Source organism: Phoxinus phoxinus, assembly GCF_949152265.1.
Source record: "Phoxinus phoxinus genome assembly, chromosome: 19".
Taxonomy (NCBI): Eukaryota; Metazoa; Chordata; class Actinopteri; order Cypriniformes; family Leuciscidae; genus Phoxinus; species Phoxinus phoxinus.
Window position 1 is genome coordinate 24566606 of NC_136894.1, and position 12634 is coordinate 24579239.

General features: G+C 38.4%; 1 protein-coding gene across 3 annotated transcripts; it reads right to left on the reverse strand.

The window, feature by feature from the left end:
* Positions 1 to 2190: 2190 nt before the first annotated feature.
* clk2a (CDC-like kinase 2a) lies at positions 2191 to 12551 on the reverse strand. Of its 3 annotated transcripts, none has more exons than XM_079590643.1 (13): positions 12388 to 12551; positions 11132 to 11325; positions 9663 to 9918; positions 8712 to 8802; positions 7791 to 7857; positions 5632 to 5748; positions 5298 to 5464; positions 5090 to 5184; positions 4817 to 4943; positions 4021 to 4103; positions 3572 to 3651; positions 3363 to 3453; positions 2191 to 3215 (listed from the first exon to the last, which is right to left on the reverse strand). In XM_079590643.1, exons 2-13 carry the CDS (start codon positions 11323 to 11325, stop codon positions 3024 to 3026), a joined length of 1560 nt encoding a protein of 519 aa, XP_079446769.1. In that variant the 5' UTR covers positions 12388 to 12551; the 3' UTR covers positions 2191 to 3023. The 3 variants fall into 3 exon arrangements, with proteins under 3 accessions (XP_079446769.1, XP_079446768.1, XP_079446770.1); XM_079590642.1 differs by having other exon boundaries at positions 4817 to 4946; XM_079590644.1 differs by lacking the exon at positions 8712 to 8802 and having other exon boundaries at positions 4817 to 4946; positions 12388 to 12549.
* Between the last annotated feature and the right edge of the window lie 83 nt (positions 12552 to 12634).

A 12634-nucleotide genomic window follows, 5' to 3' on the forward strand; every position in this document is an offset into this window, starting at 1 on the left:
ACCTGTTTATAGGTCATTCACAATTTGACAATTTTACAGTAAAGTAATTCAAAATTATTCATGCTTCTCATTAATTATATTATAATGTTTACCTATATATATATATAGGTAAACATATATATATAGGTAAACATTATTGTTGCTGGTCATAGGCGGAATTGCTAAGTTCACTTTTTTTGCACACTCTTAAACAAATGTATTACGGTTGAATTTTGTGAACATTAGTCTGTTTCTCATTTGACAATAGTTCTGAAATCACTAGATCAATCTTATCAGATTACGTCTGCTAGAGTCATGCTTTCTAAATAAAGCTTGTTGGCTGGTCAGAGAAAAGGTGTTTGTAAAAGAGCTTTCCTGTGATTGTCTACACAATTAGCTGTGATCTTTAAATCTTTTGGCCATGAATGAGGAAACGAGGGCTAATTAAAACAAATCTCTGAAATACTACATTTACATCAATTATGTCTTTGCACTTGACCCTTTTTTCATGCTCTACTTTTGCATATATTTTTTAGAAGCAATGTCATCAAAAAATTACATCCATAGTGACTGATAACATCTAAATTTTTCACTTAGTCTGACATATTATTTCTCATTGAGCCAATGTTAACAGACTATTGCAACAATTAATTCAATTTATTTTAGATAAATTTAGATGTGACCAGTCACCAGAATATTTTGAATTGGAGAGGTTAATTTTTTTTTTTACAGTGTACATTTTAGAATTGGTTTTATGATGGTTATGATGGTTTTTAGGCAATTGGTTTCAATTGCCTAAAAACAGTGCATGGCATGTATTGTAGGAGAAATCCATCCATCACATACATGGATCTAAGTGGTGCAAAATGGGAAAAACAAGATGTCATGAGAAAAGGCCATCTGAGTATGTTATGTAAAGATGGCCTTGGAAGGTACCTAGAAAAAGCTTGCAGGTAAACATATGTAGAAAAAACATGTTCAAGAGCCATGTGATAACAGTACTGGAAAGTACACAGAAGCCATGTATGTAATGGAAAAGTACCCAGAAAAACATGTATGTAATCATTTTTTAAAAAACGCATGCGCTAAAGGCTGGCCACAATTAGAAGTAGGCCAGGAGGGAAGGAACTTCTAATGGTGGCGAAATGGTGGGGAGGAGCAAGGGACCACTAATTGGACACCAAGAGATAAGAAAAATGTATAAGACCTGTAAACTGGCCATGTAGGATTCAGATGCGTAGCTAACATCTCACTTTGTTGAATGCTCAATAAAGTTGCTTCTTTTGAGACCTGAAACTTCGACTCTGCTAGAACTTCTTTGAAACCTGAACCAGACTTTGAAGACTTAGAATTTTCCACAACATATCCAGAATACAGAAGTTTTTTGACTTGACTTAACCATTTACAGTAATCAAAGTTATTCAACCCCCATTGCAAATCAGGTTTATTGGCAAAATGTACAGACTTTTAGCTGTTTGCAATGGACAAATCAAATCAAAGTAATTGAATTAGCTCAACAAAACAAATGTTTCAATTTGGGTTTGCCCATATTCAACTGAAAATGCAAAAGAATGGTCCAGAAAGTTCAGATAATATATCATCGCCCTTCACAAACAAGGAACAGGATGCAAAAATATAGAGAAGTCACTAAATGTTCCTAGAGACACCGTTGGAAGCATATTCGCAAGTTCAAAGTTAAAGGAACAGTGGTTACACTACCTGGAGAAGGCCATCAAAAAAGGAAGCTATCAACGGCTGCAGCCAGATTTCTTTACAAACTGTTCATAATTCATAAAATCGAAATTCTGTATATGAATCGCTTGGCTGAACCCTTTTAAGATTATATATAGAACCTTTTCTTGTAAATGTGTAGAACTACCACCTCAATTTAGTTGAACAAAGATGTAAAATTGGAAGAGTGAAGGCTTTATTTAAGGAATTAAAAGATGCGTTTTACTACTATATGACTAGGCAGGTAAAAGATTACATATTCCAAATATTATTCTCAAAAGTAAGAGGCATTCTGGAATATATTTGTAAGTCTTACAGTTAAATGTATGCCCCATATCTATTGTGTAAAAAAAAAAAAAAAAAAAAACTTTCTGAGGGATGTGATTATTAAAAACCACAGTGTAAAGCCAAAGGATGATTATGGCAGAAGACAGTTTTATAGCATTAAACTCAGGTTAAAGCACTGCACTAATGCCCAACTATGTCCAAAACGTTTAATTCATATCATCATAAAATATCATATGCACACATACAATCGATATAGAAAATGACTTGACAAGAACTTCTTGATTGTAAAAAACATTTTGCCTGGAGACCTCACTGTGAAAACATTCACAGCAAGCAAACATACAGGCTCTTTATTCTATAGTCACAACATGTTTATTTGTATTTACACATTTATACAGTCAAACCCATACAAACACACAAAAGGAGACATCCGGTTAACTAAATAAATACTGTAAACGTGTTGAGGGACACAATCTCCAGAACACTGCAGCTCGGTTACTTGGTTTGAATTGAACGGAACACAAACAGTGTCGCGATGCATTTGCGATTATCAGCTAAGGGCTAAAATGCACAAAACGTATTCGCCCGATAAATAATTATATTGTAACAGTGATGCTTTTTTTGTCAGTTATTTTCTGAAATGGAGTGTTACATTAATGCTTTTCCCCACCAAACCACTTTCCCTCCGTGTATGACCGTCATTAGCCACAATTGGCTGGAAGAACTGAACTTTGGAGGGTAGATTCACTCAACAACTCTCTGAAAGTCCAACATGTACAAGCATGTCAGTTGACTGGGATCTTCTAGATGCACCAAGTTCCTCACATTCTCCTGCTGCACATGGAGCTGTCATCACATTATGGGAAGATGATTGAGAAATCATATGCTGTGCAACGGCTTCATTCCTCTTGCACTGTAAAACTTAAATCAATGTCAGTTCAGCTCCATGTTACCTCTCTTGGCATGAGAGTCCTTGAGTTTTTTTTTTGGCATAAGACAGTGACGTTGGTTGAAGATGAATATTGTCACCGACTGATGTCGCGGTTTCCCTCCCAGCTCTTTCCGGCGTTCTGGTCAGCGCTGCTGACGGTGCTCTGAAAGAAAGGATGCCTCAGGGCCGCAGCGAGAGAAAGACGCTTCGTCGGCTCATACTCCAGCATGGCCTCGATCAGATCGAACAGCTGGTGATGCTCTTCAGCTTCAGATAGAACATATCTCTGAGAGAGGGAAAGAGGAAGGGAGGATGAAGATGATTGGAAGTACATTAACATATGACCACCCAGATTTGCATAAACACTCAAAAAAAATTTTTTATCCACTATATTCATTTTGCAGGCACAAAATATGAAGCCTATGTTACTTACCCGTAAAGGTTTGCAGTTTTCTCTGACGTATCTTCCGGCTGAAGAGTTCTCGTCCCAGTCCAGGCGTCCGCGATAAAAGTATTTCTGTTTCCTGTGTGGTGAAGAAATGATCATTTCAGTTGCACAACCTGCTGCGCATACAAGCATGAGTGACATGGAAACTATTCAAAGACTTAAGGAAATCCCAGTTAAGAGTGTTAAAAACTTACCTAGTCTTACGAATCATACGGGAAGGAACAGGGCCCAGAATTCTCTCCATCATGGCTAAATGCTCCCGATTGTCATGAGTCTGAGAGTCAGATTAAGAAAAAAACTAAACAATTAGTATTGATGAACATAACTTAGTTGATGATAAACATTAGACTCTTTAGCAACATGTTTTTGCCGGGTTTACAATGCAGGTCAATATGTTCCTATACAGTGAGCCGTGTGTGCACGAGAAAGAGAGAGCATTAGTGAGCACATCTGAGGTCAAAGGGTAAACAACAGGTGTTTGGCTACAGTGTGCGTGCATGGACACCTGTGACCCTCTGGTCAGATTCTACCTGATCTTAAGCTGCTTAGTGAACACATACAGAAACAAGAGTGGCTGTGTAGACCTGCTGTCATGACTCAGAAAAGTGGTACGAAAAGGAAGTAGCGGAGCTAGACTTCGTACCTGGAAGAGAGTAAAGCCGAGGTAGTACTCGAAGAGGATGCAGCCTGTGCTCCACACGTCACACGGCTGACTCCAGCCCAATTCTGCAAGGCAAAACAATTTGGTACACTATTTTGAGCAATAGTCATCTAGTGGTGACATCATGTTACTGCATCACAACCTTGCAGGACACTGTACAGTATCTGTCAGAAGCACGTGTGCAAATCATTTAGGTCAGTGGTTCTCAACCAGGGGGCTCAAGATGACTTAAAATAAGACAATTGCCACTCGCATCAAATTCAAAGCACTTATTTTTGCTTTCAGAACAACCACTGGCTCTGCACCCCAATACCTAAACTCACTACTTCAGACTTCTGTGCACCCCCATTACGGTTTTCACTGTATTTTGAGACTTTCTAATACATTTAAAAATCGTACCAACCCCAAACCTTTGAACAGTAGTGCACATATAAATAACAGTACCCGTTTACTCTTTTATATGAACAGCAAAGCAACATGCAGGATATTTCATAACAGATTAAGGTTGGGTATCAGCTTTCATGGCAACCAATCTTACGTTGGACGATTCCCTGCAGTCTGCTGGATGAAGTCACTGACTCTAATTAAATTCCTTGTGGTGGAAAAGAAGCAGCTAATCTGCGGTTGCTGCAGCGATTAACCCATTCTAGCCCTGTGCCTTAACTGGTCTCGCTTCATGCCAACAACAACAGCTATTCAAGTTCAAATTCAGGATAATGTGTCCTGTTGAAATACATGCTGTTTGGTTAGTCATGAATAAGGGCATGATTGTCCTTACCTAGAATAACTTCAGGTGCTCTGTAATGCCTGGTAGAAACGATGGTGCTGTGGTGCTCGTGGTCAAATGTAGCGCTGCCGAAATCCACCACCCTCACCGCTGTGCTCTTCACAGTACGCTCGTCTCGCTTCTACCCCAGAGAGAAGGGGCTTCATTAATATGCATTTCCTTTAAGGCCCACTAATGGGGTTTTCAATAGCTGACGCTGATATGTTAGCATACACACAACAAACATTGGTTTAGTTCAAAGCTAATGACAAACTCTTTCATTACCTTCTCCACATTGTATGTGATTGTGAAGTCCGAGTTGACAAAGAGAATGTTCTCTGGTTTCAGATCTGTGTGGGTCAGTTTGTTTTCATGCAAATCTGCAGAGGAGGAGAAAGACCACAGTACTATGAACTGCAGAACTGGACAAGGCAAATGGAGTCCAACCATAATTTGTGAAAAAACACGGATCCTTACTTAAATGTCTACTTACATTTGACAGCCAGGCAGACCTGGTAAGCCATATGACGCACTTGGCTGATGGAGTAGGGCAGGTAATTGTTTTCTTTGAGGAAATCAAAAGTACTGAGAGCCAAGAGCTCAAAACTGATACACATATGGCCATGATAGTCGAACCAGTCAAACATCTGCACACACAAACTAAGGAATTGAGAAAGAGAGAAAAGTAGACGGGTTAAAAAGTGTCATTTTGTAAGCAAGTCATCAAAGTTGTCTTTGGGCTATTTTAAGGCACCTAGATGTTTAAGTACTTCATACACAATTCCTCAAATTGTGCTAATTTTGTAAAGATTCTCTTGCCAACTCACTTCTTATTCTCAGGATCCTTTTCATTGATTCTTTCCAGGACGTTGATCTCCAGCCGGGCAGCCTCTTTGTATTTTTCCACATTTTTGATGATTTTCAGAGCAACATGTGCTCCACCCCTTAACCAAGCAGAAGAGCATTAGTTTAAACATTGGAATGTTCTCTTATCTTATCTGTCAGAAAGCTCTCTAACTGGATACATGTTTTCAACCCTGCAATCGAAGGAGTGAACTATATTTATGGGTCTATCCACGCTAGTGAGCACAGACATTTTAACCTTGAATGTGCGAGGCTTCCAGTGTCAGCCGCACGAAAACAGTCAGTTATGCTGCTTGATACTGCTTACTGGTATTCATATTATTTTAACTGATCATAATCAAACACACTGGTTTGTAGAGCAATAGTTTGACCATTTACTGCACTTTGTTATTCCTAATCTAAAGTCACAAGAAATAGATTACTTCTGCATTGAAAAAAGATGGATCGTATTTAGATTTCTTGTCTAGTAGAGAGAAAACCAGTAAAACTGATATTGCAAAAACACTGATTATAGATCAATAAAAGCCATACATCACTGGTGAGAGCTGGGACGGGCCTAATTTCGCTGAATATTTCAGAGTTCCTTGACATTTTCCAATTTTAAAAATTCCATACTTTTCCAGACTCAAATTTCCAAACCTCTGTAGATTTTCAGACCATATTTACCATAAATGGTTCAAACTGCATTATTTTCAGCTTTATATTTGGTATATAGTAGTCATCTGTAAATATCTCTTACTCCCTGCAGCCTCCCTGTAGATTAAAATCTATGGGGGAGAGAGCTTTCTCTATTGCGGCACCCATGTTATGGAATGCACTTCCTCTTACTGTTAGAGATGCTCCTACATTAGCCAGTTTCAAGAAGTTGTTAAAAGCACATCTTTTTTAAATTGCTTACATAGGCTGTCATGATTAGTATTTTACTGGGTTGCACTGTAATGATTTCATATTACTGTAATACTTCTGCTTTTTACTTGTTTTATTGTCTGTAGCGCTTTGGAATTTATAAAAGCGCATTATAAATAACATGTATTAGTATTATTATTTAAATTTGACAGACTTTTGCATGCACACATTAAACTTTTTTTCTGCCCTTGAGAAACTATTCACATGCGCACTGAAAATGTTTGTGCGCTTACGCAATACAATTTCTATTTTTATATATACTAAGGTATTTCTTTTCTGCGTCACTGCCATCTTATTATGAAAAAAATAAGAGCATGGATGGCACATGAATTATTAATAGATCTATTTGCTCAATTTTACTTTCCTTAGGGTAGTAACTAATAATAAAGGCCTAATGTCCAATTTAAGGAATTCTCTGTGGCGGCGGAAAAACCATGACACAAAATGGGCAGATGGCACAATATGGCTGTGTGTGCATTGTCCTATTTGCCAAGTTCAAGGGTCTATAATAAAATAGAGTGGTACTCTAAAAATAAAAAATAAAGTGTTCAAAAATCGGCTTTCGTTAGGGCAGTATGTCATATTTCAAGGCCTTAGGTCTGCTTTAACGCATACTCTGTCTGTGGCGGCCAAGAAACCACATAGCAAAATGGGTATATGACACAATGGGTGGCTCAGTGTGCATTGTCCTATATGCAAAGTTTAATGGTTTCTTGTGCGCACACAAAAGTCTGTATATTTCTTTATTTTTGCAAAGGTCTTTTTAGTAATACGGTGCTAAGAATATCTTGAAAACAAACTCAAAACATTTATAACCTACATTTTTGTAAATGAAAAACCACGTGTTTGACAATCACTAAAGAATCACTAAACAGCTGCCATGATAAAAAAAAATTCCCATTAAATTCTTAATTTTCTATCATGGAAAACTAAATGGGGGCAGATGTCTGGAAAAGCCTATATTTTTCCATACTCTGCTTTCTTTTATTCCAAAACGGCATATAGGAACCCAGATCTTTTCTTACAGGACGCATGAACCTATAAGCCCTTGGCTTTTCTTGCTGTGTGGAATAATCACTCACTGCATTTTTACCTACCAGAGCAGATATTTTCAGCCCAATAACTAGACAGACAAAGAAACACATTTTGTTTGAAGTTCACACCATGTTGGTTTTGTAATATAGCAACTGATTGGTCGCTAAGCGACGACGCTCACCTGCGATGATCAATACATTGCATCACCCTCCCGAAGGTGCCCTCGCCCAAAGTGCTGACAATCTCATCTAAGAGACAAATAGAGGGAAAAAGACGTAGAGAAAAGGGGAGGGGGAGATGTAAAGAGCTTAATTAGACAGCGCATTTAAAGAGAAAATCCTAAACAAGTTTCCTAGAATCACATTTTTAATCTTAACTGTGACTATCTATTCAGATTAACCTAAAAAAATATACGACAAGCACCACTACGCACACTCTCGATGAAAGGAATAAAGCATGTTTTTTCAACAACAAAAATAGTCTGCATTTGTTTAAAAAAGAAAAAACGCAAAGAAACAGACTTTGCATAGGTCCGACGCAGAAGGACCTCTAATAAATAGAAAAGTTTAACTAAGGGATTTTAAAACAACGGGACTGCTTTAAGCTAATTCGCAAACTAAAACGACTGTATTTACTATAAAAAAATAACATGCATACTAGTACCTATGGAAAATATTGTGCATGTCACAGCAATCAAATCTTTAAATCGAAATGATTGACAGCATACCATGTAGGGGTAAATGTGAATCTTGATGTAGCCAAATGCTTCAAGACCAGAATAATATGGGACTGGGAAAAAAAGCTAAATCTGGGAACCTGGCAGTCAAGAATTAAAAAGGATCATAATACTTCTACACAGCAATACAAACACCCCATCCCCACTGAAAAGAATAAAAAAAAGGAGCTACTAAAGACATGTTCGACATGCCTTCCCCCTAGCCTGTTCCGGCAAAAGGGGAGAACATTCTATGACAGCATCATCATCACCACCAATCATGATCATGATCATGACCTCCTGCCCTCCCCTGTGTGTGTGCTGGTACTGATAGGGAGAAAGGTTACGATATAGGAGTAGAGGAGTAGTAGTAGTGGCAGTGTGTACATCTCTCTTGCAGGACGTCGCCACTCCGACAGATCAGGTGACCCTCCTCGTCGTCCCTCACACACAGTGCCCGTGTCCCGCTGTCACTCCGCTGCTTCGGCCCCGGCCAGGGTCACAGGTCAGAGATCACGCCACGACCGCAGAGGGAGGAGGGGAGGTGGGCGGAGCGGGGAGAGTGGAGGGGGGCAGCCGTAGCCACGGCGACGAAGATGAGCAGTGTTGTAGTTGTTGTAGGTAGGTTTGGTGGTCATGGGGCGAATCGTATGACACCACGTGAGGAGATATATATAACGATAGGGATATAGTGCAAGGGATCAAGTCAAAGATAACATTTTACCCCTCCCTTCTTGCTTGCTTGCTTTCAAACTCCCCCTCATCCCTCTGCCTAGCAACCCTGACAAAAAGTCACAAAAAGCAACCTGCATCAACATTTACTCATAGAAGAGCACATGAGTGAAGGCATTGCTAATTCACAACATGACAAAAGAAACAGGTTGCTCGACTGGGAGACTGGAAATAAAATTAAAAAGAGCTGAAGTTATGGAGCAACTTTATATGCTTTCATAAAAAACAGTGAAAGAGTTATATAGGCGTGTAGATAGAGCAAGATAAAGAATGGATGAGAGTTATGAGATATTACAGAGGCTTTCCCAACAAACACATTTACTACGTAATGTTTACATTAATGACTACTGTATTGAGTCTCACTATAATGTTACAGTTGGGCCAATTCGATTATAAACACTGAAAGCCAAGACTTAGGCTATCACTATTAAAAAGACAAAATGTCAACAAAAAGAACATAAAACAAAAGAGTTCATACTTACCAAATCCTGGGGCTGTGGAAAAGAAAAGCGTTATGGAGAAAGAGAGACAGGAGCGTGTAGAGGTTGAGAGAGAAGAAGGGATTTGGGGGTGGGAAAGAGCAGGCTCGGGTATTGAAGTACTCACCGAGGAGGATGGGCTATAGGACCTGGTTCTACGCCGCCTTCGTTTGTGCTTACGCCTGCTGCCTTTCCTCCGGTACGAGTCCTCACGGTCCCGATCGCGGCCCCGTCGGTAGTCGTAGCTGGGCGAGGCGTCGCGGGAGAAGTAGTTGCTCGGCGTCCTGTGCTCCCTGTCGTGATCCCGGCTGTGGTCCAGGCGTCGATGGCTCTCGCCGTAGTGTCTGTCGTATGGCCTGCGGTCTGAAGAACGGTTGTCGTAGCTGGGAAGAAGATGAGCGCGTTATACCACACAATCATACAGAAATTATGATTCTTTCAAGTTACCATTGCTTACTTCCTGGTATTGAATTAATATTCATCAAAATATTAGAAAACATTAGAGCTGACACTCCAAATATCATTAAAGGTTTAAACATTTTAAGTGTCCCTATTATACTTTTTTGAAAATTACCTTTGATGCGGTTTGTGAAGGTAAAAGATCAGTGGATGACAAATAAAGTTTTTGTCTTCTAAAAGAAAGAATCGATTCTGAACTGCTGAAGCAAGCGAGTCGTGAGCAATTCCAGTCTTACTTCCCAATGTAACACATTTGGTCAGATGTTTATTATGCATTAAAAAAAAAAAAAAAACATTTGCAGCAACGTATAGATAGGCTAACTAACTAGCTAAAGTTATTTTAATTCCCATTTCTTTTGTAGTGTAACGGCAAGGTAGTCAATTATTAATCGTCTCTATTTTTTAACTAACATTTGTGCGGTACATACCAAAGACACCATATAATTACATCTTACCATGGTATTGCAGTGCTATATGCGTGCTTTTAACTGGTCATCATGATCTAAGTGTATGCTACTATGGAAGACCAATGGTTATTTTTTTTATAATAAAAATAAAATAAAAAAAATAAAATAATAATTACCATATAAAAATGAGGTTGTCACAATTTCTACAGATGTTACCGTTTTTGTTAATGAATGTAAATTTACATTCGCATCCCAACTCAAGCTATTACTACGGTCAACTCAAGCTACTGTCAGATATGCATTTCTCAGAGACAAAACTTGTAACATTAATATTGCAGCCTGCACTGCAAACTGTGCTGAAGATATGTGCCATCAAAGTCAGGCAAGTCAAACCGGGTTTTCATGATTTGAAACAATATCACCCATTAAAACAAGCAGAAATAAAATAAAAATTAAAGAAATGTAATTTGTTGAGGAAAAAAGACTGGAAAAGTGTAAAGAATTAAAAAATGTAAAATGTTTGTCATTTTGTCGTAGTTTAAAACCACAATTAAAAGCCTGGTCACGAAAGTGCAGACTCGTAGGAGGACCGCGAGTGTTTAGGGTGCCATTTCAGACAGAGCCTATATATTGACATATTTCTAAAAGGAAATTATTACCATTATAACATTTCACTTAATTTGTTTTTGTTGCAATTTTGGCCAGTGCTTCCACAACACAACGATCATACCTCCTGGATCGAGCATAGCCGGCCCCCTGCCTGTGTCCTCTCCCTCTCCTCTCACGTTCACTGCTGGAGGAGAATGTCGGTGAGCGCCGATGCCGAGGTTTTCTCCCTCGCTCTCGGTCTCTGTCCCGATGACGATCTAGGTAGCTGCTGTGGCTGGCCCTCTCCGAGGACGGGTACCGCCTGGAGTGTGGCATCTGCTCAAGATATAACATAACATTTATTAAGATAAACAAGAAAATAAAATGTAAGTGCTTCACTAATCTTGTGACTTTTGAGAGTCAAATGACAAGTCAAATGACTGTCCATATGTTGGCACTTTAGAGAGGCAGGTCTAGAATGGGTGTTAAAACATTTAGAGAACAAAGAGACAATTATTTAAACATGAAGGCGGCTGATTTTAATTTTATTGATAAAACATTGCCACATTATTTTATTTTATATGGTTGTGTGACACGTTGTTACTGTCATACAGTAATGAACACTAAAGACCAATAAGGTCTGGATGGAAAAAAATATATAAATTTAAATATTATACATCAAGGATAACATACAGGCCTGGGCTTTTTTTTTTTTTACAAATATTTATCCTGGTATTTTGCATAAAACATATTAAGGAAGAAATCATATGAGGCCTTAGAAAAATTAATTTAGCAAATAAATATGAAATCAATTAAATTTATTTGAGAGCATTTATAATCTGGAAAAAAGTAAACTGACATTTGAAATACAAAATTCTGCCCCAAGTTATTCGAGCCAATTTCTATATTTAGCATAGAAACCGCAGACCAAGCTGTAACAAACAACACATAAGGAAAATACTCATTAACTCGAAATAAACTATATTATACGGATAAATGTGATCAGATGTTTATAATGCATCATATAACAAGAAAAAACGACATTATTTTCAGCAACGTATAGATAGGCTAACGTTAACCAACTAACGTTAGCTAAAGTTATTTTAATTCCTATTTCTTTTGTAGCGTAACGGCAAGGAAGTCAATTAATAATAATCCTCTCTAATGCTAAACTAAAATTCGTGCGGTAAGGTCGATACATGACATGTTGTCGTAACTTTTGAAAGCGGAAGATAAATATTGTTTTTTTTTTCTAGCTGACTAGCTTCTTTACGCGTCGACGGCCATTTTGAGATCTTCTAATCTTCAACTGGCCATTTCTCAAATGCTCGTTCTTGTTCTTTTCGGCTGAGATAGGGGCAAAACGTGGCAGAGAGAAAAATTATGTTTTGTACTCACCGTTTTAGCAGCCAGCCCTGTCCGTTTATCCCAAAGAAAATCCGTCTTGAAGCTTCAGCTAAATTTTCTCACTCAAGACCAAATAAACAGTGTAGAAAAAAAAAACTACTTCCGGTCCCTCCTCCAAAAGCTTCTTGTTTATAACACGCGCGCGGGACATTTGCACATTCAATGTGAACAGTGCGCTATTTATTTCATAATGATCAGTTAACCCTCATGTCACATGATGTTACCCAAAGTTGATTTA

Excerpts from the sequence above, each read along its gene's own strand:
- clk2a (XM_079590642.1), bottom strand. The coding sequence starts at position 11,325 with ATGCCACACTCCAGGCGGTACCCGTCCTCGGAGAGGGCCAGCCACAGC. Across the intron at positions 4,947-5,089 it reads TCACATACAATGTGGAGAAG|AAGCGAGACGAGCGTACTGT; the intron begins GTAATGAAAGAG and ends TCTCTGGGGTAG. Across the intron at positions 3,454-3,571 it reads CGTATGATTCGTAAGACTAG|GAAACAGAAATACTTTTATC; the intron begins GTAAGTTTTTAA and ends TTCACCACACAG.